Consider the following 27,899-nt stretch of genomic DNA (forward strand, 5'->3'; position numbering starts at 1 on the left):
CCAACAAAGCAAGATGAGCGCTGCAACCCCAGAGTCGTTCATGACTGGACCTAATGGTCAGGGGTCCCTTTACCTTTACCCGCATTCTGACATTTGCAATCCAGCTGATATCTGCACTCTGACCCACACGTATGCCCGGCCAATTTGGTTGAGGGACCATTGCAAATTTCTCCCCCCTCCTGCCCACCCATGTATGAAGCTGTTGGGAGCCCTGTTACACCCAGCTCAGCACCTCCTGCAAGCAGCTGCACCCCAGGGTGCTGCCAGATCTACAGCCGGAGTTTCCTCGGGATGGGGGACTTTGGGGATTGAATCTGGAGACGTCTTGTACCCCACCACTAGACCAAGACCCAGCTGGCCTCTTACCTGTGGGGAAGAGAGGCTCGATGGTGGGGAGAGGCTTGTCCGGGGAGACTGTTCCGCTGCCGTTCTCGCCACTTCCATACCCATCTGCAAGGGAAAGCAAGAACCACGACGTGAGTGTCACCTGCGCCAGCATAGCATTGCATAGTTTGAAGGGACCCCTGAGTTTCATCTAGCTCAACCCTCGGCAATGCAGGAATTGCAGTAGAATTGTTGTTGTTGTTGTTTATATACCAACCTATACCTGGAGGTCTCAGGGCAGTTCACGGAAAAGATCACAAGATATAGCAGAATAAAAGTGTTGGTGCTGATCTTTAAAGCCCTAAACAGCCTCGGCTCAGTATACCTGAAGGAACGTCTCCACCCCCATCGTTCTACCTGGACACTGAGGTCCAGCGCCAAGGGCCTTCTGGCGGTTCCCTCCCTGCGAGAAGCTAAGTTACAGGGAAGCAGGCAGAGGGCCTTCTCGGTAGTGGCACCCACCCTATGGAACACCCTCCCATCAGATGTCAAGGAAATAAACAACCATCTGACTTTTAGAAGACATCTGAAGGCAGCCCTGTTTAGGGAAGCTTTTAATGTTTAATAGATTATTGTATTTAAATATTCTGTTGAAAGCCGCCCAGAGTGGCTGAGGAAACCCAGCCAGATGGGCGGGGTATAAAGAAGAAGAAGAAGAAGAAGAAGAAGAAGAAGAAGAAGAAGAAGAGAAGATAAAAACAACAACCCTATAACGCCTCCCCCAGAAAAGAGCCACCATTTAAAACGATATAGGATGTAAAACAGATGAACCAAAGGCCTGGTTAAAAAGGTACATTTTTGCCTGGCGCCTAAAGGTGTGTAAGGAAGGCACCAGGTGAACTTCCCTAGGGAGGGCATTTCACAGACGGGGAGCCACTGCAGAGAAGGCCCTGTTCTCGTATTGCCACCTTCTGGACCTCTCAAGGAGGAGGTACACAAAGGAGAGCCTAAGAGGATGATCTCAGGGTCCGGGTAGGTTCATATGGAAAGAGGCGGTCCTTGAGGTATTGCGGTCCTGAGCCGTTTAAGGCTTTATAGGCAGAAACCAGCATTTTGAATTGGGCCTGGAAGCTAATTGGTAGCCAGTGCACTCGGACCAGGATGGGTGTAATATGCTTAAACCGTCTTGCTACGGTGAGCAACTTGGCCACTGAATTCTGCACTGAATTCTCCGAACCATCTTCAGAGATGGAGATTCCACCACCTTCCGAGGGCACATTAAGAGTTCTGCTTCAAACCCTTGGTCTGTGCTATTAAGACAACATAATGAGATCTACAGAGCAGTTCACAACTCAGCTGAATATCAATGGGTTTCATTTGCAGATGATACACTTTTGTTTATCACAAAACCTCACACTTGTTTCCAAAGGCTGTTGCAAACAATAAATACTTTCGGTCAAATTTCTGGCTACTCTATTAACTGGGTTAAATCAGAACTGGTGCCAATGGGCGAAAAGGTGCTAACACATTCATTTAAGAAATATCAGTTCCACATTACTTTGTTGGGAGCCGCCCAGAGTGGCTGGGGAAACCCGGCCAGATGGGCGGGATATAAATTTATTATTATTATTATTATTATTATTATTATTATTATTATTATTATTTGTTCAATACTTAAGTATTTTAATTCCGAAGGATATAATCCAGTTAGTACCAGGTAATAGGGGGGAAAATAATCAAAGAGGTTTCCTTAGACATTGACAGGTGGGAGTCATTAAACCTTACCCTTTGGGGAAGACTAAATGAATATTACTCCCATTTAATATTCCAAGAAGGATCACAGTCCATATTCCCAGAAAATAAGCTCATTATTAAAGAAATGCCTATGGGGTTCTTCAGCTCCACGATTATCATTATTAAAAACGCAATTAAACAAGGAGAAAAGTATTAGGATGTATAAATACTAATGGGGGTGAGTTAAAATTGTCAGATGATAATATTATCCTAAACCATACTCTAACTATGTGCGGTCTGACAGTGGGTCAACAGAGATGGACTCTTCGTACCCTTACTTTTGCCAAAAAACTGATATTGATCCATTGGAAAGATAATATTATGCCCGCCCCACTTTGATCAATAGATAGAAAATATGATAAAATATATTTCTTGTGACTTACGAACAGATTGCTTTTAGACGTATGCTGTGAATGGATATATATAATCATATTTGGAATGCAGTTTTTCTGTTTCTTATCTCCTTCAATTTATTTCTCCACTGAAAATGAAATTTAAATACACTGAGAGCCTCCTCCTCCACCACAAATTTGTCCAATCCCCCTTTAAAGTCGTTCAGGGTGTCGGCTGTCATTGCCTCTTGTGGGAGGGAGTTCCACGGGTGAACTCTGTGAAGGACTTTATTTTGTCTGCCCTGAATCTTCAGACACGAAGCTTTTGCGAATACAAGATTCGGACATTGCGGCAAGCTTTGCCGTCCGTCCTTCACATAGCCAAACGTAGTGCTTTGGAAGAGGCGGGAAGTTCCCCAGCCCAACCCTCACCTCCGGACGCCTCGTCCGCTAGCAGATCTTCGTCGTCAGAAAGTTCTGCGTATTTCCTCCAGCGCTGGCGCACGGCCTCCGATTCTGTGTCTTCAGGGAAGGAGGACTCATCCGACCGCTTGGACGCGTGAGCCACCTGAGAGCAGGAAAAGCAGAGCGGTTAGGTGGAAGAAGGATACTGCTTTTGTCTCAAGCATGCAGCACCCACTTTCTCTCTCCCCTACGAGGATCCGTCCCAGGAAGGGTTGCCGCCACCTGCCATTCTAGCCAAGTTGCAGATCCTCTACAACTTGGCCTCCTCTGCCACCCCAACAGGGCTGGATTTAGGTCTGATGAGGCCCTAAGCTACTGAAGCTAATGGGGCCCTTTATATGTCCGGCTGTCCTTGGTCAACAACAAATGGTCGCTGTTTTTCTGTGTTGAATATAAGCTATACGGTAATTGATGGACCTAATAAGTATCTAAAGCCATTTGCACATAACAAGATATGTATTTTATCAAGGTACTTATGGAACTGAAATACAATTAAGAAGTATATCAATGGTGAAATACAATTAAGAAGTATATCAATAGTGAATTAATTATTAAGCTCTAACTTAAAATTATTTCTTTATTCTTAACAAACTTAATAAAGCAAACACACTGGCATTTGGCAATAACAAAAGTTCCTTTAGCAACACAATTTACAAAGACTCATAATCTAGTCTCTTTATACTTGCTGTAACATGAAATATTAATAGGTGTCAATCTATGATGGAAACTAATAATAATTATAAATAGCAGAATGTAGGCACCCTATATATAGAAATGAACAAACCAGTGATATTTTAGGGAGCAGGCTAGCAGGCGGGGCCCATTACTTATATCATAGGAGCGTACACAACACAAAACACTGTTGCTGTTATGTAGATTTTATTTTATTTGTTTTTTATCTTTTACTTTGGAAATGTACATCCAATTTTTTTTCTTTACATTTTTGGGGGGCCCCCAAGAGAGTGGGGCCCTAAGCTAGAGCTTGTTTGGCTTGTACGTAAATTCGGCACTGCACCTCAACCTGACCTCCTCCGTCCTTCTTGCTCGAGTCTCTTCCAATGCCAGCATGGTCGAAAGGCTGGAACAGCGGCTCAAAGTCACTCATGGGAGCCAACCGCCTACGCCCGGCCCCTGCCCATCTATGGGAGTCGAGGGGAAAAGAGGGGCCGCATGCTGAAGGAGGCGGGGGGCCGAATGTGGGGACCCTCCTCCGCAAGGGGGCAAATTTGGTGGCACAAGTGTGTGTGTGCCCCACAAACCCCACCTGACCTGTACAGTCATACCTCATGTTACTGTTTGCTTCATGTTACATTCCTTCAGGTTGCGTTGCGTGGCGACCCGGAAGTACCGGAAAGGGTTACTTCCAGGTTTTGCCGCTTGCGCATGCGCAGAAGCACAAAATGACGTCACGCACAGAAGCGGCGAATCGCAACTCGTGTGTCCGCAGACGCGCCGCTGCGGGTTGCGCTCTTTTCATGTTGTGAACAGGCCTCTGGAATGGATCCTGTTCGCAACCAGAGGTACCACTGTATTTGTTCCAGACCAAAGATGGCAACCAGGCCCAGATGGAACATTCCCAATTGCTGGAAGAGCCCTAAGGGTGGATTGAGCCGAAAGGGCTCCTGGCTACAATGGGAAACCCGCAAGCAGAATTCGAACACAAGAGCAAAGTCTCCCCTCCTGCGCTTTTCAGGGACTGGGACTTGGAGGCAGACTGCCCCTGGATATCATGAGTCCTTCTCTTTCGATGCCTCAATGGGAATTCGAGAGTCATCGAAGAACCTCAGAAGATCCTGCTGGACCCAGTCAGTGATCCATATAGCCCAATGTCCTCTTCTCAAAGATGCCCCAAGCAAGGACTGAGCATATCTCCGAACTTGTGAATCCCAGCAACTGGCGTTTCAATATTTTATTGAAAGTTTTCAACATTTGATACAATAAAAGCCAATCTAATCTAGAGAGAGAGAGATACAGAAAAGCCAAAATAAGAGAAAAAACCAAAAACCAAAAGGCAAGAGAGAGAAGGGGAAGAAAGATATATAAACCCTCTCATCACAATTGTGCCATATCCTTTTTCCATATACAGTGGTACCTCGGTTTTCAAACATAATCCGTTCTGGAAGACCGTTCGAGTTCCAAAAACCAAGGTGCAAAGGGCAGTCGGAAAATTTAATAGAGAAAATTGAGGAAAAATAACATATACACGCAGCGGAAATAGTTTGACTTCTGAGACACGTTCGAAAATGGAAGCATTTACTTCCGGGTTTACAGCGTTTGAGTTCCGAAACGGAGACGTTTGAAAACTAAGGTACCACTGTACACAAGCAGACATTCCCAGCTCTCACCTGGGAATTCCTGTTTCTTTCCCCTGTCTCCCACACAGAGCCCCTCATCACCCACCTGTCACCTCTCTGTGTATGTCCTCATCAGTCCAGGACAGAGGACTTCAGAAAAAATTAAAAACAAAAAGAGCTAAGTTAAGGGCAAAAAAGGAAAACCCAAAACAAAAAAAAGTGGGCTTCCCATCTAATATCTGCCAATTGTATATATACAGTAATAATACCTCAAATTAATCAGAGCAGACACGATGGGTTAACGTTTGGGTATATCAAATTACATAGCTTCTTCTTATGCATCACAGCAACTGGTGTTTAGAGGTATACTGCTTTTGATAGTGGTTCGATATAATAAGAGCTTGCTGGGAGTAACTGGAAAAATGCAGAAGAGCTAGGGGTGAATCAATGGAGGAAAAAACTGAATAATATTATCATTTTAGAATACCTAACTGTGAAGAAGCATAGAATGAAAGGGTTTAAGGTCAGTGAGAAAGAGGAGGATTGGTTTGAGAAGATATTGAATTATTTGAGTAGGTTTGAACAATTTGGGGCAATTAAAATGTTAAAAGTTAAATACACCTTGTGGAAGGAGGAGTGTTAAGGTATATAAAAGGTAAAGGTAAAGGTACCCCTGCCCGTACGGGCCAGTCGTGACCGACTCTGGGGTTGTGCGCCCATCTCACTTAAGAGGCCGGGGGCCAGCGCTGTCCGAAGACACTTCTGGGTCACGGGGCCAGCGTGACGAAGCTGCTCTGGCGAGCCAGCACCAGCGCAGCACACGGAAACGCCGTTTACCTTCCCGCTATAAAGCGGTACCTATTTATCTACTTGCACTTTTGAAGTGCTTACGAACTGCTAGGTGGGCAGGAGCTGGGACCGAACGACGGGAGCTCACCCCGCCGCGGGGATTCGAACCGCCGACCATACGATCGGCAAGTCCTAGGCGATGAGGTTTTACCCACAGCGCCACCCACGTCCCCGTTAAGGTATATAGAAGTGTACATATGGTTAATTTGAATATGTTATTATTGAATATGTATATTATTGAATATTGTATACCCAATGTATCAGCCGCCTGGGGGGTTTCACTGTTTGTGTTTTGGTGGTTAGTAAAAAAATAAAATAGGGACGCGAGTGGTGGTTCAAGAAGGTCGGCGGTTCAAATCTCCGCGACTAGGTGAGCTCCCGTTGCTCGGTCCCTGCTCCTGCCAACTTAGCAGTTCGAAAGCATGTCAAAGTGCAAGTAGATAAATAGGTACCATTCTGGCAGGAAGGTAAACGGCGTTTCCGTGCGCTGCTCTGGTTCACCAGAAGCGGCTTAGTCATGCTGGCCACATGACCCGGAAGCTGTCTGCGGACAAACGCCGGCTCCCTTGGCCTATAGAGCGAGATGAGTGCACAACCCCAGAGTCGGTCACGACTGGACCTAATGGTCAGGGGTCCCTTTACCTTTACCTTTTAGAAATATATATATATAAATATATATATATAAAATATGAGCTTGCTGGATGAGGCCCAGGGGCACCGTCTAGTCCAGACTCCTCGTCTCACAGCAGCCAACAAGGAACCCCAAAAGAAACCCTCTTAGCAGAGCAGCAACTTGGGAATCCCCAAAACTGACATTAAAGGGTATACTGCCACGAATAGTGGAGGTACGACATGAGAAGAGCCCTGTGGACAAACCAAGCCAAAGGCCCATTCTGATCCAGACTGCAGGGAATGAAGCTATAGCAGAGACCCACCCCTCTTGGTGCCCGCCTGGGGAGAAAAGGGTATCTGGGCCGCAGCATCAAGGGGACTGAGACAGAACGGGCGACGCCAGGATGCCAAGATCCTCCTTGGGCGATGCTTGAAATCAAGGAGCCGAGCTGAGGGTGCTCGAGTCGCCTGGAAGAACAAACTGGGGAACAGCCAAGTCACTTGGGAGAGGCTTTGATAAGGAACAGAGAATCAAGGAGCTGCTATAAACAGGAAAGTGGAATGCAGGGCCCAACTGTGTGTGTGTTTGTGCGCTACATCCCATGCACAGCGAGCTCACGCTGAACGACAGCAGAGTGGTGTAGCGGTTAGAGTTTCGGACCAGGACCTGGGAGAGTCCTGCGTTCGAATCACCCACCCACTTGGGTTACGACACTCGCTGGGCGTGGCCTAGGGCAAGTCGCTGCCTCTCAGCCTAACCACCTCACAGGGCTGTTGTGGGGATAGAACGAAGAGCGGGAAGAAGCACGTACGCCGTCTTGAGCTCCTCAGAGGAAAGAAAGTGGAAGGTGAATGCAAAAAATTAAAGATATGTATACAGTGGTACCTCAGTTTTGGAACATAATCCGTTCCGGAACACTGTTCAAGTTCCAAAACTTTTGAAAACCGAAAACTCAATAGCCGACAGCTAGGCCTCCAGATCTTGCACTCAGCAGAAGCCGTATGTCATGTTCAACTTCTGAGGCATGTTTGAAAACCGAAGCATTTTCTTCCGGGTTTACGGCGTTCAAAAGCCGAAACGTTCGACTTCCAAGACGTTCGTAAACCGAGATACCTCTGTAATCTTAAGGACCCGGAGCAAGAAGTTTGCTGTTGTCCCAGAACAACTCTGCGTTTCCCAAATCCTCCTCCTTGTGGATTCGTTGATTAAAAAGACTGATTGCCCTCACTCTTTGCCAGTACAAGATTTCCAGCGGGCCGGTTATGGGGCGGAAGAATAAAAGCAGCCGGCTGAACCGTTAAAATAAACTCTCGGCGCCCGCTGGAACATGGCATGAGGCAAAGAAAAGGCAGTGTGGACTCCGGAAGGGGGAGTAGCTTAAAATGCAATGACTGAGCTGGCAAAAAGCCCTTCAAATTAGTATTATGAATAAATTTATATAACACCCTTCATCCCATGACCACAGGGTGGTTTGCAACGTGCCAAGACAGATAAAGGAAGTCTTAACCCGTTGCTGGAATCAGAGCGGCAAGAGGCAGCGGCTGTACCTGTAAACACAGAAGGCCATGGATAAAGTATTGTTATTAATTGTTATTAATCCCGTTTGTGGGTTTTCTACAGGTTGGCCACTGTGAGAATAGGATGCAGGGACTGGATGGGCATTCAGCAGCCTATTCTTAGGTTTTTATCACCATTTCCCAGCAAAAGTCTCCAGCACAGATTAAAACCGGATTTTTTGGGGGGGGGGACCAGGTTTTTTCCAATGCTGTTTTTTTCTGGAAAAATTGGAAAACAACAGTTTAATATAGTTTGAATATTCCACACACGTTCGGCCCAATTTTTCTGGAAAAAAACGGCTTTGGGGGGAAAATGGGGGGAAATCTGGGGTCCTCCGCCCAATTTTTCCGCTTTTTCCCCAGGCCTTCCCATCCCTAGCACGGATACTACAGAGATGGAAAGAAGACGAAGTCCCGACCAGAGACAAATGGCTGATGAAGAGGATGGACTATGCCGAAATGGCGAAACTGACTGGGAAAATCAGAAACCAGGAAGAGTAGAATTTTAAGGAGGAGTGGGGGGAATTTATAATGTATTTAGGAGAACACTGTAAACAGCTAAAAACTTTGGCAGGATTTGAGTAACGCTTGTAGTGTACAAAAATCATGGTAAAATGGGTTCATTAAGAAAAATAGAGAAAATAAGAGAAGCAGTTGAAAACGATTGATAGAGGTAACCATGAGAGGTCAGAGGGGAGTCGATGGATTCAGGGAATCCTAAATGATGACGTTGGTGTTTAATGTTTGAACCTCAATTCGTAATGTAAAGCCTAATAAAAAAGATCTGACTAAAAAGTCTCCAAGGAGAAACTAGAATTTGCCCCCAAGTTTGATGCTACCTGTTCAGGGCTCAGCAGAGACCAGGGCTTCCTGTCCCACAACTACGAGTGTAAGATTTTGCTAGGAAACGACAGCATTTCTAGTTTCCTGCTGCTTCGTGCAGCCTCAGGGCTTATTCTGTACACATTGGATCTTCGCACGGGAATGTGAGAGGCTGCGTTGCTCTCCTTTTCCTGGACTTCTGACTCCACTGTTTACAATTTTTCCCTCTCTCTAAATATATTTATATATCGGCCAACTGAGGATACCCTTCCATGCATCTCTCGAAGTGGTTCTGGTTGCACAAAAGCTTTTCCTGTAACAAATCTGCTCTGTATCGAAGGTCGCTGCGAGGCGCCCGGTTCAGGTTTTTGCTGCTCCAGGCTCAGCATGGCTGCCTCTCTTGGCAGTTTTCTGAGTCACCCAGGAGGCCAGGAAGCAGATTGCTCCAAGGAGGGCTGTTCAGGTTGAGCAAACACAGATAAGAGGGGGAAGCCTCTCCAGAGCAAAAGCACAAGTCTGTTTATTGGATTACAAATGGCACATTCCTGAAAGCTGGTTTTCCCATCACCTTTCTGCTGAAGTGGGCAGAATAGATGGAAATATCACCAGTCAAACGGTGCAAGTGGGGATTCCCTCTGACTCTGCTTTCATTAACTACTCAGGTTTCTAGACCTTATGACTGGGATAAACCTTGAAGGCATCACAGCGTTGCGTGATCAAATATCAGGAGCCACCGAAGGGCTGGATGGAGCCCAGAGCAGCCAGTTCAAAGAACCACAAGATCACAGAATTGGAAGGGACCCCTGACGGCATTTAGTCCAACCCTCTGCAATGCAGGAGTCACAGCTAAAGAATTCCAGCAAATCTACAATGAAGGAGAGTCTTCTGCCTTCTGAAGGAGTTCAGCTCTTTCTGGCAGAAGTTCGGTGTAGCTCTGCCGTACCTCCCTCATGAGAACTAGAAGCACAGCCCAAAGCATGCAGAACATCAAGCATGGGGACATCTGACCATTAGGTCCAGTCGCAGACGACTCTGGGGTTGAGGCGCCCATCTCGCTTTACTGGCCGAGGGAGCCAGCGTACAGCTTCTGGGTCATGTGGCCAACATGACTAAGCCACTTCCGGCAAACCAGAGCAGCGCACGGAAACGCTGTTTACCTTCCCGCCGGAGTGGTACCTATTTATCTACTTGCACTTTGATGTGCTTTCAAACTGCTAGGTTGGCAGGAGCAGAGACTGAGCAACGGGAGCTCACCCCGTCGCGGGGATTCGAACCGCCGACCTTCTGATCGGCAAGTCCTAGGCTCTTGGTTTAACCCACAACGCCACCCGCATCCCAATGCAGAAAAGGGAGGTGCAAATTTGCATCATTCAAGAAAGCCGCTGCTGCATTTCACTCGATGACCAGAGGTGTTTTGTTTTGTGCGGAAAACAAGAGATACCTTCAGGGAATAAAGGCGCTACGGTTGAGAACACGTCTGGCACAAAACGGGAGTTGTTATGGTTACACACACACACACACACACACACACACACACACACAAAGCACTGCGGGGTCCACATCCACTGCTCGCTCACATCCCAGTTCCGACCCTGCTGGGTCTCAGAAACCCAGCGAGTCAGCCCTGTGGCGATAGTCATGCGGCCCTGTTATGTGCGCACGCATGTTGGGTCTGTTATGCAAGGCCGTGCATCTGCAGAGCAGCTCAGGGAGGTGGCGAGAGTTCACGTCCACCGCGGGCCAAAAGCGGCGTCGCAGCAGCCACACGGCTGGAGGGCCAACTGGCCCCTGTCCACTGCGCACACAGGAGAGCCCCCTCCACCTCCGGCCAGCCCCCACAGCCCTGTTGCTCCTGCCTTGCAGCTGCAACAACCTCCTGGCAAGAACCTCCCCGACATTGCTGAGCAGCAGAGTCATCTCCGAGGAAGGGGGAGAAGACGGAGAGGCGGTGAGCTCATCTCCCCATCACTTGCCTCCCACGGCAGTCCGAGGGCTTGCTAACCTCCAGGCCAGGAAGGAAGGAAGGGGCTTGCTCTTCCCACCCCCCTCCTCTGGGGCCAGAGGCTGCAAGCTGACCACTGCTGCTACCTCTGACCCCTGCAGGGACACGGAGCAGCTCGCGCAATGTGGCAGACTAGGGACCAAGGCTCAGGGATGCTGGTGCGCCAATTTCCTCCGCTTTTATTTTTTATTGATTTTACAAATATAAAGTTATAACAATCCAAATACTTATTCGTAAAAGGAGATGACTCTGCATCTCAAGACTTAGCCCCACCCAGTCCCTGGGTCTTGATATCAACATTAAAATCTGCATATTATCACCTAATCATCATCATCAAACCTTTTATTGGCATCACGTAAAGGTAAAGGTAAAGGGACCCCTGAGCATTAGGTCCAGTCGTGACCGACTCTGGGGTTGCGGCGCTCATCTTGCTTTACTGGCCAAGGGAGCCGAGGTCATGTGGCCAGCATGACTAAGCCACTTCTGGTAAAGCAGAGCAGCACATGGAAACACTGTTTACCTTCCCACTGGAGTGGTATCTATTTATCTACTTGCACTTTGACGTGCTTTCGAACTGCTAGGTGGGCAGGAGCAGGGACCGAGCAACGGGAGCTCACCCTGTCGCAGGGATTCGAACTGCCAACCTTCTGATCAGCAAGTCCTAGGCTCTGTGGTTTAACCCACAGCGCCACCTGTGTCCCACATACAAACATCACATACAAACATACAAAACAAATCAATACAGAATTACCACTTCCCCAGCAGCACAAAACATTTGCTAAAAGAAAGGAGGCAGAGCAGTCTATCGTCACATCTCTAGGTCTCCAGGGAGATCAGGCGTCTGCAGTGTATTTCGATGACAAAAAACCAAATAGAGATATTTAGCCACTGACTTGGTGAGCTCCTGGTCATTCCCCAGTAATAGAAAATGTATGACCTCCAACTCTGGTTTCCATTTCGGGATGCAGAGTTGATCTAGAATTTGCTGGTGGAGATCAGCATGCAGTTTACAATTGAAAACCATCAGGTTTCCACCAGGTGATCTTCACCTGGGCAAGTTCTTTCTCCTTCCACCCTGCCTGAGAACCTTCCCCAAAGGAGGTTAGATGGATTTGAAATAAACCTGCCCAGCGAAAATGCCCTACTACTTTCTTGAGGGTTAAGCAGAAATTCAAGGTACTTGTGGTTAGTTTCATGTGCCCAAGAAAGTTGAAAATAAAGAGGGGAACATGTTTTCTCTGCTGCTACTGTTAGTTCCTGGCACTCAATAATCTATATTTTATATCAATCCAAATTATCCATAACATTTGAGATTAAAATCCTGCTAATGTTCCCATCTGCTTACAGTGGTCTCCGAAATAAACCCCAATGTTTTTCCCATTCTTTTTTAAAGTTTTTGTCCTCTTGGTTCCTGAGCTTTCCAGTCAGCTTTGCGATTTTGGCGTATTCCATCAGTTTAACGCTCTGGTAGGGACTTTGTTTTCTTTCCATCCCTGGGCTAAAAGCATCCGAGCAGCTGTTGTCCTATACTGATTTCCTCCGCTTCTAAAGCCATCCCAAGTTGGTGGCCATCCCTGCCTCTCAAGTCAGAAGCATAAAGGTAAAGGTAAAGGTACCCCTGCCCGTACGCGCCAGTCTTGACAGACTCTGGGGTTGTGCGCCCATCTCACTTAAGAGGCCAGGGGCCAGCGCTGTCCGCAGACACTTCCGGGTCACGTGGCCAGCGTGACATCGCTGCTCTGGCGAGCCAGAGCCGCACACGGAAACGCCGTTTACCTTCCCGCTGGTAAGCGGTCCCTATTTATCTACTTGCACCTGGAGGTGCTTTCGAACTGCTAGGTTGGCAGGCGCTGGGACCGAGCAGCGGGAGCGCACCCCACCGCAGGGATTCGAACCGCCGACCTTTCGATCGGCAAGTCCTAGGCACTGAGGCTTTAACCCACAGCGCCACCTGCGTCCCTTAGTCAGAAGCATAGCTGCCTCCAAAAGCATTGCTGAGTAGCCCTTGATAGCCCTCTTTGTGAATTTGTCCAATCCGCTTTTTATAAGTCATCTGAGTTGGCAGCCATCACTTGCCTGCTGTGGAGGAGAGTTCCACAGCAGGCCTCCAGAGTGATGGAGGACTTCCTTTTAACTTCCCTGAATCTCCCTGAGTTCTAGCATGATGAAAGAGGGAGGGAAAAGCTCTTCCCTTGCCACTCTCTCTATGCCTTCATGTTGTTGTTGTTGTTTAGTCATTTAGTCGTGTCCGACTCTTCGTGACCCCATGGACCAGAGCACGCCAGGCACTCTCGTCTCCTTCATGGATCACTGCCTTGTCGTGGCAAAGGGGCTTGAATAACTGAGAAAAGCTATGAGCTATGCTGTGCAGGGCCACGGAAGATGGACGGGTCATAGTGGAGAGTTTTGACTAAACGTGATCTACCTGGAGCAGGAACCGACGAGCCGCTCCAGCGTCCCTGCCAAGGAAACTCCATGGACAAAAACAACAGGCATGCCTTCATACCTGTCAACATTTCTCTGGTGAAAATACAGACACCCTATTCCAGAATAAGGATAATAGGGGCACTGTGGGTTAAACCACAGAACCTAGGACTTGCCGATCAGAAGGTCGGCGCTTCGAATCACCGTGATCTCCCGTTGCTCGGTCCCTGCTCCTGCCAACCTAGCAGTTTGAAAGCACGTCAAAGTGCAAGTAGATAAATAGGTACCACTCTGGCGGGAAGGTAAACGGCGTTTCCATGTGCTGCTCTGGTTCGCCAGAAGTAGCTTAGTCATGCTGCTACATGACCCGGAAGCTGTACGCCGGCTCCCTCGGCCAGTAAAGCGAGATGAGCACCCCAACCCCAGAGTTGGCCACGACTGGATCTAATGGTCAGGGGTCCCTTTATCTTTACCTTTTACCCCACCCATCTGACTGGGTTGCCCCAGCCACTCTGGGCAGCTTCTAACATACAGTGGTACCTCGGGTTAAGAACTTAATTCGTTCCGGAGGTCCGTACTTAACCTGAAACTGTTCTTAACCTGAAGCACCACTTTAGCTAATGGGGCCTCCCACTGCTGCCGCACTGCCGGAGCACAATTTCTGTTCTCATCCTGAAGCAAAGTTCTTAACCTAAAGCACTTTTTCTGGCATAGCGGAGTCTGTAACCTGAAGCGTATGTAACCTGAGGTACCACTGTACAAAGGAAACTGTTCTTAACCTGAGGCACCACTTTAGCTAATAGGGCCTCCCGTTGCCGCCACGCAATTTCTGTTCTCATCCTGAGGTAAAGTTCTTAACCCGAGGTACTATTGCTGGGTTAGCGGAGTCTGTAACCTGAAGCGTCTGTAACCTGAAGCATCTGTAACCCAAGGTACCACTGTATATAAAAGCATAATAAAACATTTATTTATTTATTTATTTTTTAAACTTCCCTATACAGGGTTGTCTTCAGATGTCTTCTAAAGGTTGCATAGTTACTTATCTCCTTGAATATAGGGACATCCTGAGGAAAAGTGGGACATTCTGGTGTCAAATCAGAAACTGGGATGGCTTCTGTAAATCTGGGGCTGTCCTGGGAAAATCGTGACACTTGGGAGGGTTTGTTGCCCTGCATCATATTACAAATGTCTATCATGTCATCTCTGATTCAACTTTCCACTAAACTGAAATGTCAGAGGATCCTTACAGGACCAATGACTAAGATAGTGAAAATAAATAAACAAAGAGCACAATGGAAGGTCCCCTGAAGGTTCCTTGTGTGTTGAGCTACTAATATATTGAAATATTAACAATAATAATCTTGACTCAGCGCTTCCACCGCAGGAGATATCTGCACATCTCACTCTGTCTCCCAAGATCCTCTGCAGTGATCTTGGGGTGGGGGGTCATCGCTGCTCCCCCCGCCTCTCCTTCGCCTTTCTGCCAGCCCCCTGGAAACAGTGCCCTCCCTGCTCAGGTGGGAAAAAGCCTGCCTGGGCCCCGTCCTTGGCAGCGGAGGCGTCCGAGGGCAGCAGACCGCGCCAGGAATTCAACACGGCAGCAATTTTGCCCCCTGTACAAACACGGCAGGGCACATTATTGAAGGCTGGGCGGTCCCGGGACAATGGCTACGGCCGGAGACATAAAAGGGGGTTTAGCCGGGCCGGGCCGCCTGAAAGGGCGTGAAAAGGCAAGAGGGGAAACAGGAGCTGGCAGGCCGTGCCGGCGGCAAATGCCAGCAGGGCACCATGCCAGCGGCGGGAGATGAGCCAGGCAGAGCAGGCTCTCTGCAGCAAGACCTGCTTCTTCCATGGGCTTTGTGTGGCCTGTGCCAGGCTAAGGCTGGCCAGAAAGTGGCCTTGGCGCGGTCAGAGGGCTCTTGGCACAAAGGGGTGCCACCCATCCGTCCTGGTGGCACAGGCAAGGCATGCCAACCGGGGAGTAAAAAAGCAGAGTTTGGCTAACCAGGAGAAAGAACTTTCTCAGGGGGGCAAACGCGGAGGCTTTTAAGCAGAGTGGCCCTCTGTTCGGGATACTTTAGCTGGGAGTCTTTAGCACTGAGCGGGGTGGGACTAGATGACACTTGGGTCCCCTCCAACTCAACCATCCCATGATTCTATGAAAAGCACTGGGCACAGCAGTTGGAGATGAATTAAGAAGAAGCTGATCAGATGATGTATAGATGGTACACAACACCAGTGCAGTTAGGGAAAATGTACAAAACTAGTTCAAATATATGTTGGAAGTGTAAGGGAAAGGAAGGGGCATTTGTTGTGGGATTGTAATGTAATTATAAAATTTTGGGAAATGATATACAATGAATTGAAGAAAATGTTCCATTTAACATTTGTTTAAAAACCTGAGGCATTTTTGTTGGGGATTGTAGGGAAAGACCCGCCAAAAAGGCTGAAAAACATCTTCATGTATGCGACAACGGCTGCAAGAGTTCTGGTAGCACAAGGATGGAAGACTGAAGAAAGCCCAACTAAAGAATCATGGCAAGAAAAATTGACAGACTATGCAGGACTGGCAAAACTGACATATAAGCTACAGGACAAGGATAACCGTGACTTTCAAGATGAATGGGAACCCTTTACAAAGTATCTGAAGACGCAACAAAGCGAACTGGACTCCTTGGCAGGTTTTGAATAAGCATCCACAAACTTTTTATTGATAATAATCAGCTAAACAGTTTGAGGATCTACTGTATATAACTTTGTAACATGCAGAAAACAGCAGTCTCAGAGAAACCAAAGACTGGAACTGAAGGAAGTCGGGTGGTGGGGGTGGGTGGGTTTTGTATGGGAGGGTGGGGGGAGGGAGGAAAAATGGGGGGGGGAACAAGGATGATATGTTTTTGGATAATATGTTTTGTTTTAATTTTGAATTAAAAAAACTTTTTTTTAAAAAAAGAAGCTGATCAAAGTCTCTATTGAGCTGCAAGAGGTTCACTCCAAGAGGGAAAGAGGGTATAGTGGTACCTCAGTTTAAGTACTTAATTCGTTCCGGAGGTCCGTTCTTAACCTGAAACTGTTCTTAACCTGAAGCACCGCTTTAGCTAATGGGGCCTCCCACTGCTGCCGCGCTGCCGGAGCACAATTTCTGTTCTCATCCTGAAGCAAAGTTCTCAACCTGAAGCACTTTTTCTGGCATAGCGGAGTCTGTAACCTGAAGCGTATGTAACCTGAAGTGTATGTAACCTGAGGTACCACTGTACAAAGGAATCCTCACGGCTTCAGCCCAGAACCCAGGAATGCATTCGGAAGACCAGGCAGAGTGCGAACAGATATTTCTGGCTAGGCACAGCTCAGTGGCAGAACAGCTGCTTGGCATGCAGAAGGCCCCATGCGCAATCTGCAATGACATCTCCAAGTCGCTGGTAGCGCTGGGCAACATCTGGTTTTTAACACTGCAATCTATCACCGAGTCAGAAGCGATGTGATAGAAGTTGATAACATTGAAAGAGTGGACAGAGAAAAGTTTTTCTTCTTCTTCCTCTCCCAAGATTGCAAGCTGAACATTGGAAGATTCAGGAAGAAGATAAAACTGGCAATTCCCAAGAAAACCGAAGCTTTCCTTCTAGGGATGTTGGGGGCAAGTGTCCCAAAGAATACGATTTTAAAAACTGTGTATGCAACAACAGCTGCCAGAATCCTACACGCGCAGAACTAGAAGGAAGAAACCCAACCTCTGCTTTAAAACCTCCAAGGAAGATGAGCCCACCACCTTTTAAGTCATAGAATCATAAAATGGCCGAGTTGGATGGGACCCCGAGGGTCATCTAGTCCAACCCGCTACAACGCAGGAATTGCAGCTCAAGAATCTCTGACAGATGGCCATTTAGCCTCTGTTGAAAAAGTTCAAATAAAGCCTTAAAAAGACCACAGAACATCCTCTTTCGTCTTAGACACCGGTAGGAATACATATTACGAGAAGCGCATTTTGCAAAATACTCTTTTCCTGGTTTTTCGAGCAACATATTCAAGACCAGAGAGCTTCCTTGCAAGCTCATTTTCAAGAGACGAGATGCAGAAAGAATTTCAGCGCTCTTCAGCAGAACGGCCAACTTACTGCTGCCTTGGCAGCACATGCAACACATTGGGATTGTGGAAATATATACAACTAGAAATGAATCCGTTTAAGCCATGTGACTCAAATCGGGTTGAGTATTGCACTAATTTTTTTTTAAGCGACGGGGATTCAGGGCCCTGAAACTCAAGTTTCATTCATTTCATTGTGGATCCGCCCCGGGCGTGAATTGGGCATTGAGCCCGATTCCTCTCTCTGCCATGCCCCTCATGTTTCAGCACCTCCCAAAATTTTTGTTTCATAAGCTGTTTCTTTGCGGGGGGTTTGGTGAGGGAAGATGCTCCAGCTGTGTCTAGGGCGGCTCCCGGCCCTGGTTGGCACGTGGCAAAGCTTCCAGCGGGCACACAAAGTAAATAACCTGAAAAGCAGCACTATTTGTGTGTGTCAACTCTGCCGAGGGCGAGTTTGTGGTCTGGAGCCACGAGGGAGGCAGGTAAGTTGCTGACTAACGGTTGGAAATTCCTGCCCTGCAGTGCGGAGGGACTGGTGCCAACTGGGAACCAGGAAGAAAAGACTACTTTGGCATTGGCTACAAAGGAAGGAATGAGGAGGAAGGGAGAGGCGGCGTCTGGTACCGGCAGAGAGAGAGAGTGGTTTGCCGCGGAGTGGAGGGTGGTGGGAAAGGTTATAGGGAGATCCTGCCCCTCTGATGGGCAGATTCTCACGTAGTCGACAGCGTGGGTGCCAAGCCAGAAGCATGCACTCACAGTCTCTCTCTCTCTCTCTCTCTCTGCAAAAGAGTCCCTGCTCAAGTCATCTCTACAGCCTGGAAACACTGACTTCACTGCTGATTCCTGGTCTATTCGTGAATCTTGGAAGGAAATCGCCTCAGAGAAGTGGCCTGGAGCAAAAAACGGGGATCTGCGTTCCAATTCAGAAGCTGCTGCATCAACAGAAGCCACAGGTCACGCTGCAACTCGCTTGGAAAGAGCTGGGAACCTCAAATCAAAATTTACACCATGGTGAAGGGGGGCGGGGACATAAGAGCATCAGAACAAGCTCTGCCAATTGAGGACGGTAGCCCATCTCATCTGTTACCACACTAGCCAAATACCTTCTAAGTACTGAGGAACACAGATAGACTGCCTCTGGAACTGGAGGTTCCATAAGAAGGCACCGTATTTTTCACTCTATAGGACACACCCGACTATAGAATGCACCTTGTTTTAGAGGGGGAGAACAAGGGGGGGGGAAATCTCCCCCTCTCTGCTCAGCGCCCCTTCAGCGAAGTGGCAGGAGAAACGGAGCCCCTTCCATTTCTCCTCCCGCTTCACTGAAGGGGCACTGCGCAAAGAGGGAAAGCTGCACAGCACCTCTCCAGCAAAGCCAGGAGAGCGAGAGGGGTCGGTGCGCACCGATGCCTCTCACTCTCCAGGCTTCAGCAAAAGCAACGCGAAGCCTCCAGAGTGTGGCGGGAGCGCTCCCACTGCGCTTCGGAGGCTTCGCGTTGTTATCGCTGAAGCCATGGAGCCTGCATTCGCTCCATAAGACGGACACACATTTCCCCTTACTTTTTGGAGGGGGAAAAGTGCATCTTATAGAGCGAAAAATACGGTAAGTAGTCTGGTTGCATCCTGTTATCAGCATCCTGTTCTCACACTGACTAACCATGATGCCTGTGGGAAACTAGCAAGCACAACCTGAGTGCCATTTCCGGCAACCGATATTCAGAAGCTGTGGAGGCAGAGCATGGCCACGGTGGCTGGTAGCCACAGATAGCCTTCTCCTCCTCCATGAATTTGTCGGCTCTTCTTTTCCAAGTCATCATCATCATCATCCTCATTATTGTTATTATTATTTATACCCCACCCATCTGGCTGGGTCTTCCCAGCCACTCTGGGTGGCTCCCAACAGAATTGCAAGCACAATAACACATCAAAGATTAAAAACTTCCCTAAACAGGGCTGCCTTCAGATGTCTTCTAAAAGTCAGGCAGTTGTTTATTTCCTTGACATCTGATGGGAGGGCATTCCACAGGGCTGGCGCCACCACCAAGAAGGCCCTCTGCCTGGTTCCCTGTAACCTTGCTTCTCACAGGGAGGGAACCGCCAGAAGACCCTCATAAGTGGACCTCAGTGTCCGGGCTGAATGATGGGGATGGAGGTGCTCCTTCAGGTATACTGATCCGAGGCTGTTTAGGGCTTTAAAGGTCAGCACCGACACTTTGAATTGTGCTTGGAAATGTACTGGAAGCCAATGTAGGTCTTTCAGGACCAGTGTTATATTTTTGGCGGCCACTCCCAGTCACCAGTATAGCGGCCGCATTCTGGATTAGTTGTAGTTCCCGGGTCACCTTCAAAGGTAGCCCCACGTAGAGCGCATTGCAGTAGTCCAAGCAGGAGATAAACAGAGCATGGACCATTCTGGCAAGGCAGTCCGCAGGCAGATAGGGTCTCAGCCTACGAACCAGATGGAGCTGGTAAACAGCTGCCCTGGACACAGAATTGACCTGTGCCTCCATGGACAACTGTGAGTCCAAAATGACTCCCAGGTTGCACACCTGGTCCTTCAGGGGCACAGTTACCCCATTCAGGACCAGGGAGTCCTCCATACCCGCCCAAATTGGTTGCATGAAAACAGATTTTTTTATCCAGCTCAGTCCAGTATCTGGGCACTTAATCAACCTTTCATCAGGGCTGACGCCCAGTTAATCAACTCTTGAGTTCCTTACGCATACACAGAAAGGGAAGATTAAAGAGAGGTATGACAGCAGTCTCCCAACATCCGCACTGCTGTGTTTGTAGTTGGCTATCAATGTGATAAGAAGCTGAGCAAAAGAGTCCTTTCAATGCAAGAAGACCTCTGTGCCAGGCAAACTTTATTATTACAGTAATAAAAGAAAAAATCCTCAGGCATTTGAAGTAGTAGCTTTGATCTTCTGATGGCATTCTACTGGTATTATTGCTGTTTAATTGCTGGCTCAGTTTTGCAAAGTTGTTTCTCTCTGTATTTTTCCCCCTCAGCATTATTTTCCCCGTAGTTATTTCTCTGCCGCATTTATAGCACACCTTTCTCTCCATGGGGCTCAAGCTGTTGCACACGGTTCTCCTTTTTTATCCTCTCAACATCCCTGCAAGGCAGGTTAGGAATTGGGCTTTTAGTGTCGGGGTACCTGCCCCTTGGGGACGCGGGTGGCTTTGTGAGTAAAACCTCAGCGCCTAAGACTTGCCGATCGCCAGGTCGGCGGTTCGAATCCCCGCAGCAGGGTGCGCTCCCGTTGCTCGGTCCCAGCACCTGCCAACCTAGCAGTTCGAAAGCACCACCGGGTGCAAGTAGATAAATAGGGACTGCTTACTAGCGGGAAGGTAAACGGCGTTTCCATGTGCTGCGCTGACTCGCCAGATGCAGCTTGTCACGCTGGCCACGTGACCCGGAAGTGTCTTCGGACAGCGCTGGCCCCCGGCCTCTTAAGTGAGATGGGCGCACAACCCTAGAGTCGGACACGACTGGCCCGTACGGGCAGGGTTACCTTTACCTTTACCTTTTTACCTGCCCCTTGGAATGCACTCCCCTTAAAATATTAGGCTCTGGCATCTTTTGAGAACTTACTTCCCTACCCAACAAGCCTTGTGCAAGTGGAGAACTTCCTGCCAGTCCTCCTCTGCACTGGGATCGTTTTTAAGATTTGTTTTTACTGCTTCCTCACTTGCTCTTTATTAAAAAATCATATACCAAATTATCAGAGAAATATATCACAGTGGTTTACTACACTATAAAACCACACAGCGAAATCATAAAGTTAAAAACAAGTTGCAAGCGAAAGAATTGAAAACAAACATCAGCATTGCGAGGGATGTTCTCCTAACTGCCTGCAGAAGCCTGGTGGAACAGAAAAGATTTCAGCAGGTGTTTAAATGTTGGCACAGATGGCGCCTGCTCAACCTCCAGTGGCAGAGAGTTCCACAGGACTGGGCCAGCAACACTAAAGTTTCTCATTGTCACCAACTTGGGAAACAACCTGATATGTTCCTGCAAATGATTTCCGTAATCAAGCTCCGATATTACAGGGCTACCTTGGTTCTCAAACTTAATCCGTTCCAAAGCCAAAGGGTTCCAAAACCAAGGCGCGCTTTCCCATAGAAAGTAATGCAAAATGGATTAATCCATTCCAGGCTTTTAAAAGCAACCCCTAAAGCATGAATTTTACTATCTAATGAGACCATGGATTCATAACATGGGTAGGCAAACTAAGGCCTGGGGGCCGGATTCAGCCCAATCACCTTCTAAATCTGGTCTGTGGATGGTGTGGGAATCAGCGTGTTTTTACATGAGCACAATGTGTCCTTTTCTTTTAAATGCATCTCTGGGTTATTTCTGGGGCCTGCCTGGTGTTGTTACATGAGTAGAATGTGTGCCTTTATTTAAAATGCATATCTGGGTTTTTGTGGGGCATAGGAATGCGTTCATATATTTTTTTCTTTCAAAATATAGTCCGGCCCCCCGACAAGGTCTGAGGGACAGTGGACCGGCCCACGGCTGAAAAAGTTTGCTGACCCCTGATCCATAAAATGAAAGCAAAAACAATGTCACACAATCAATCAGTAGCTGAACTGGGTTCCACACAGTCACCAAAACAAAACGAGAAAGAGCCGCCAAAACAAAAATGCAAAATAAATAGCAAAAACAGACCGACCTCAGCGTAACACTCAAAATGGAAGTGTGGCACTCAAAACGGAACGCATTCAGCTTCCAAAAAAAGTTTGCAAACCGGAACACTTACTTCCGGGTTTGCAGTGTTTGGGTTCCAAGTTGTTTGAGTACCAAGGCATTTGAGAACCAAGGTACAGTGGTACCTCGGGTTAAGAACTTAATTCGTTCTGGAGGTCCGTTCTTAACCTGAAACTGTTCTTAACCTGAGGTACCACTTTAGCTAATGGGGCATCCTGCTGCCGCCACACCACTGCTGGGTGATTTCTGTTCTCATCCTGAAGCAAAGTTCTTAACCCGGGGTACTATTTCTGGGTTAGCGGAGTCTGTAACCTGAAGCGTCTGTTACCTGAAGCGTCTGTAACCCAAGGTACCACTGTACCACTGTGTAAGGGTTCAGGCGGTCCCCGAGGCACCCTAAGTTGTTCAGGACTTCATTCGCTCTACGCAGGGCTGCCCTTGAAGCTGTCCCAGAAACTCCAGCGGGTGCAGAATGCTGCAGCGAGGCTCCTCACGGGGTCTCTGCCATGGGAGCATATTCACCCAGTGCTTTACCAACTGCGCTGGCTCCCGGTGGAGTACAGGGTCAGATTGAAGGTGCTGGTTTTGACCTTTAAAGCCCTTCACGGCCTCGGACCCTCGGACCTACAGGACCGCCTCTCCCGGTATGCCCCACGGAGAGCCTCAAGGTCCATAAACAGCAACACCCTAGAGGTCCCGGGCCCTAAGGAAGTCAGATTACCCTCAACCAGAGCCAGGGCCTTTTCAGCACTGGCTCCGGTCTGGTGGAACGCTCTGTCTCATGAGACCAGAGCCCTGCAGGATCTGATTTCTTTCCACAGGGCCTGTAAGACAGAGTTGTCCTGCCTGGCCTTTGGCTTGGAGCCAGTTTGATTCCCTCCCTCTCTTTCTTTTTTCTTTTTTCTTTTCCCTTTCTCCTCCTGCGATGAGGCTGCATTTTAATATTTTAATGTTTCAATATTTTAACTGTTGTATTTTAATCTTGTTTTTAAGTTGTATTCATTCAACTTCTTTTTATTATTTCTTGTTAGCCGCCCTGAGCCCAGCCTTGGCTGAGGAGGGCAGGGTATTAATAATAATAATAATAACAACAACAACAACAACAACAACAACAACAACTACTACTACTACTACTACTACTACTACTACTACTACTACTACTAAACACAAGGACCTTGAACCAGGCTCGGCAGTAGATGGGCAGCCACAACAACAACAACAACAACTAAACACAAGGACCTTGAACCTGGCTCGGCAGTAGATGGGCAGCAAGGGCAGATGTTCTAACAACGGGGCCACATGTTCTCGACTCAAAGCTCCCCTCAGCAATTTGGCCTCAGCATTCTTCACAAGCTGGAGCTTCCGAACCAGGCCCACAAACAGCGCATTGCAGTAATCTAGCTGCAACGTTACCAATGCATGGACTACAGACTACCTGCCACCCTGGGCTCCTTTGGGGACACAAATTTAACAAACAATGACCCCAGTTAAACTTGCCAAGATATACCATTTGTCTGATAATAAATGTTGGAAATGTAAAGAAAATGAAGGAACATTCTTTCACCTCTGGTGGACCTGCCCTAGGGTGAAGGCCTTCTGGGAAATGATATATAATGAGCTGAAAAAGGTATTTAAGTATACCTTCACTAAGAAACCAGAGGCCTTCCTTTTGAGCATTGTCGGTCAGAAGGTGTTAAAGAAGGACCAAACATTTTTCATGTACGCAACAACGGCAGCAAGGATACTCATCGCTAAGAATTGGAAAACTCAAGATCTACCCACGCTGGAAGAATGGCAGATGCAACTGATGGATTATATGGAACTAGCTGAGATGACTGGCAGAATCCGAGACCTGGGAGAGGAGAGGGTCGAAGAAGATTGGAAGAAATTCAAGACTTATTTAAAAAAACATTGTAATTTGGTTGAATGTTAAGAAAGGATGCTAGACCATAAATAATTGTGCACCACTAAATTAGATGGAATTAAGATGATAAGTAAGTTTGAAGAAAAATTATAAAACTATTGGAGAACTAACAGATTATATTTAAATGAACCTGACACAAGAGTGTAAACAAGATGATAAATTGCGGGCAAGAATTGACAACGATGCAAATGGGAGCGGGAGGTGTGAGGGAGTCCAAAGATGTTAAGAAAGTATGTTAAGATATATGTTATTCTGTTTCTTTATCTTTGCATTTTTATTCAAAAATCTTAATAAAATATTCATAAAAAAACAACAAATTTAACAAACCACGTAAAGAAACGAGTCGACTCTGCTCTGCTTCTGTCCTTCTCTGGAAACCTGATGTTTTCTGCCCTCCCCGCTCCCCGCACTGTCTCCTTTTCTGCCGCCTGGGAAAAGCGACTTTCCATCCTGCTCTCTGGTCCAGCCACCCATCAGAACAATGGCAGCTATTTCCAGAACCAAACTGCCCGGCTACTTAAAGGCCGGAGAATCGCCGTATGGTGGCCTTGACTCTCTTCCGGAAATTGTCTTGCGGAAGTTGCTGAACTGGCAAACAGTAGCCACAGGAAATCCCTCGCGAAGACGAGGGTCCCTTAGCACTCCAACGCCCTTCCTGTCTCCCTTCTCCCCCCCCCCCCAGCTCTGGGTAAGCCCAGCCCAGCCCCCTGTTCAGTTTCAACGGGTCTACATAGAGTAGGACTAATGCTGGAAATGGTTATAGCCATAGTTGGAAGAGTTGAGAGAGCCAGGCTAACCCAACTAATCCAGAATGCGGCAGCAACACTGGTGACTGGGAGCGGCCGCCAAGACCATATACAGTGGTACCTCGGGTTAAGAACTTAATTCATTCTTAATTCTTTACCTGAAGCACCACTTGAGCTAATAGGGCCTCCTGCTGCCGCCGCGCCACCAGAGCACGATTTCTGTTCTCATCCTGAAGCAAAGTTCGTAACCCGAGATACTATTTCTGGGTTAGCGGAGTTTGTAACCTGAAGCATATGTAACCTGAAGCGTATGTAACCCGAGGTATCACTGTAACACCGGTCCTGAAAGACCTTTATTGGCTCCCAGTACGTTTTCGATTCAAACTGTCAGTGCTGACCTTTAAAGCCCTAAACGGCCTCAGCCCAGTATACCCGAAGGAGCGTCTCCACCCCCATCGTCCAGCCTGGACACTGAGGTCCAGCTCCAAGGGCCTTCTGGGGGTTCCCTCACTACGAGAAATGAAGCTACAGGGAACCAGGCAGAGGGCCTTCTCGGTGGTGGCACCCGCCCTGTGGAATGCCCTCCCATCAGATGTCAAGGAAACAACTACCTGACTTTTAGAAGACATCTGAAGGCAGCCCTGTTTAGGGAAGTTTTTAATGTTTGAAGTTTTATTCTGTTTTTAATCTGTTGGAAGCCGCCCAGAGTGGCTGCGGAAACCCAGCTGGATGGGCGGGGTATAAATAATAAATGATGATGATGATGATGATTACATGTTAAGGCTGGAGAAGAGGAGGCAGAGAGATGATATGGTATAACAGCCATCCTAAAATAACTGAAGGGCTGTCCCATGGTAAATGCAGCAAGCTTTGCTTTCGGCTGCTCTTGATTGCAGGACCAGAACCAGTCAGTGTTAGAAACTCAGATATATCAGCTAGGGACCAAATGGCTCCTTAAACCAGTTGCCAAAACGGAATGTCCAGTTGCCATTTTGGGGCCAGACAGCTAGGAAGTCCTATTTTCCAATATTAATTTTTGGTTCCTGAAATTCATTCTGATTGTGCACATAAAATCTAACAAAATTTGACAGGATGCGTTGCTAATCTGTGAAAAGAGCCCCGATCCAAGCATCCCCAGGCATGCACCTCCAGATGGTGGAGACGTCAGGCACCATCCTGGCCCCTTGGCACCTCCGCTTGGTCACAAGTGTCCAATAGCCAGGTGCAAAATGTGCCTGATGCCTGGTGAATTTCGAACGCTGATCTGGAGATGGCTGCCAGCGGGGACTGAGCCTGGGGCCTTCTGCATGCCAAGAAGGCTCTGCTACTGAGTCACAGCCCCCTTAGCCCAAAGAACCTCTCTGTTGCCCTTGCAAGAGAGATGCCCACTCTTGGCTTCTCAAGCCCTGTTGACTCATTTGCAGGCTTTCGGCATCATCTCGGAGAGCGAGGGATGGAGACAGGCAGGCGGAGCTCTTCCGCTACTTGACTCCGCTCCAGAAAACATCAGGACAACCACTCCAGGTTGCCAGGGGTGACACCTCGTGCTTCCTCCTTTGACACTTAACACAGGCCCCACACAGGAAGGCGAGGAAATGACTGGCTCGGGGACTCCATCCATCTTCCTCTTGACCCAGAGTAAACACTGAGCTTTGTTCTGGCGGCGGAATAAAACACGGACAAACAGAGGAGAAGGAAGGGGGAATCAAAGAATTGTAGAGTGGTCCAGCCCCCTGCGATGAAGGGATCACGGCTAAAGGAGGAAGGGGGAGCCTTGGCAAGGAAGGATGGCTCACCTGTGACAACAGCTGCAAGGATGCTCAGAGATGAAAGGAAGAAACGACCCCGACCAGAGAAGAATGGCAAACCAAGTTGATGGACTATGCCGAAACGGCAACATTAACTGGGAAGCTCAGAAATCAAGAAGACAAGAACTTTAACAAGGAATGGGGAAGTTTATAATTTATTCACGAGACCACTGTAAGCAGGTTAAAACATTAGCAGGATTTTAACCACACTTGTAAAGTAATTGAAAGTATGGATACTATAAAAGGATTGAAATTTTGGGAAAGGGATGGGGGAAGTCAGGAGATTCAGAGCTTTCTCGATATTTGGATTCGGAACTGTTTTTGGTTGTATGTTTATGCTTTTTAAACTCAAGTAAAAAAACTATACAAAAAATAAGGAAGGAAGGAAGGAAGGAAGGAAGGAAGGAAGGAAGGAAGGAAGGAAGGATAGCCCATCACAAGGAAGCAGGTCTCCGGAAGGGGAACTCTGGATAAAGCCAGGCATTGCAGGAGGATATCAAAATGCAATTCCTAGAGCCAGGACAGAGCTCCCCAGAGTCTCAGAAACAAAAAAAGATAAGAAGAGTCTGCTTGGAAGACCAACATTCTGGGTGGGAACGTCGCCAGCATTCCACACATCAACACTGACATCCACACACTTGTGGTAGACCATTTTGTCTACCTGAGTTCCACCATAACCAGCAATTTCTCCATCAATGCTGAGCTGAACAAGCGTATTGGCAAGGCAGCTATGGCAACAGCTCACCTGTCCAAAAGGGTACAGGAGAATGTGATGCTGGCATCCAATACCAAGATGAAGGTCTACCAGGCTTACACTGCTTTATGGAGGTGAGTCATGGGCAACTTACAACCACCAGATGAGACGATCGTCTTCCAAAGCAACTACTCTAGTCCGAACTTAAAAATGGAAAGTGTAATGCTGGTGATCAACAAAAGAGGTTGAAAGACTGTCTCAAGCCAAATCTTAAAAAATGTAGTATAAACACTGACAACTGGGAAACAATGGCCTGCGAGTGTTCCAACTGGAGAACAGCCTTTACCAAAGATGTCATGGGCTTTGAAGACACTCGAACTCAGGACGCAAGGGAGAAACGTGCTAAGAGGAAGGCATGCTTGGCAAATCCACACCGTGATCAACTCCTGCCCAGA

The 27,899-nt window shown here is 47.8% G+C and overlaps 1 protein-coding gene across 19 annotated transcripts in view; it reads right to left on the reverse strand.

The window, feature by feature from the left end:
- The window catches only part of HSPG2 (heparan sulfate proteoglycan 2), a 218,492-nt gene that overhangs the window by 166,894 nt on the left and 23,699 nt on the right, over positions 1–27,899 (reverse strand). For all 19 annotated transcript variants that reach the window (XM_083750024.1, XM_083750019.1, XM_083750017.1 and 16 more), the window contains exons 2-3: positions 2,883–3,018; positions 367–450 (exon numbers count right to left, since the gene is read on the reverse strand). In XM_083750024.1, coding sequence (XP_083606150.1) covers positions 367–450; positions 2,883–3,018 — 220 coding nt within the window. The remainder of the gene's footprint in view (positions 1–366; positions 451–2,882; positions 3,019–27,899) is intronic.

The sequence above is a fragment of the Podarcis gaigeae genome, assembly GCF_964106915.1.
Source record: "Podarcis gaigeae genome assembly, chromosome: 8".
In the NCBI taxonomy this organism is placed as follows: Eukaryota; Metazoa; Chordata; class Lepidosauria; order Squamata; family Lacertidae; genus Podarcis; species Podarcis gaigeae.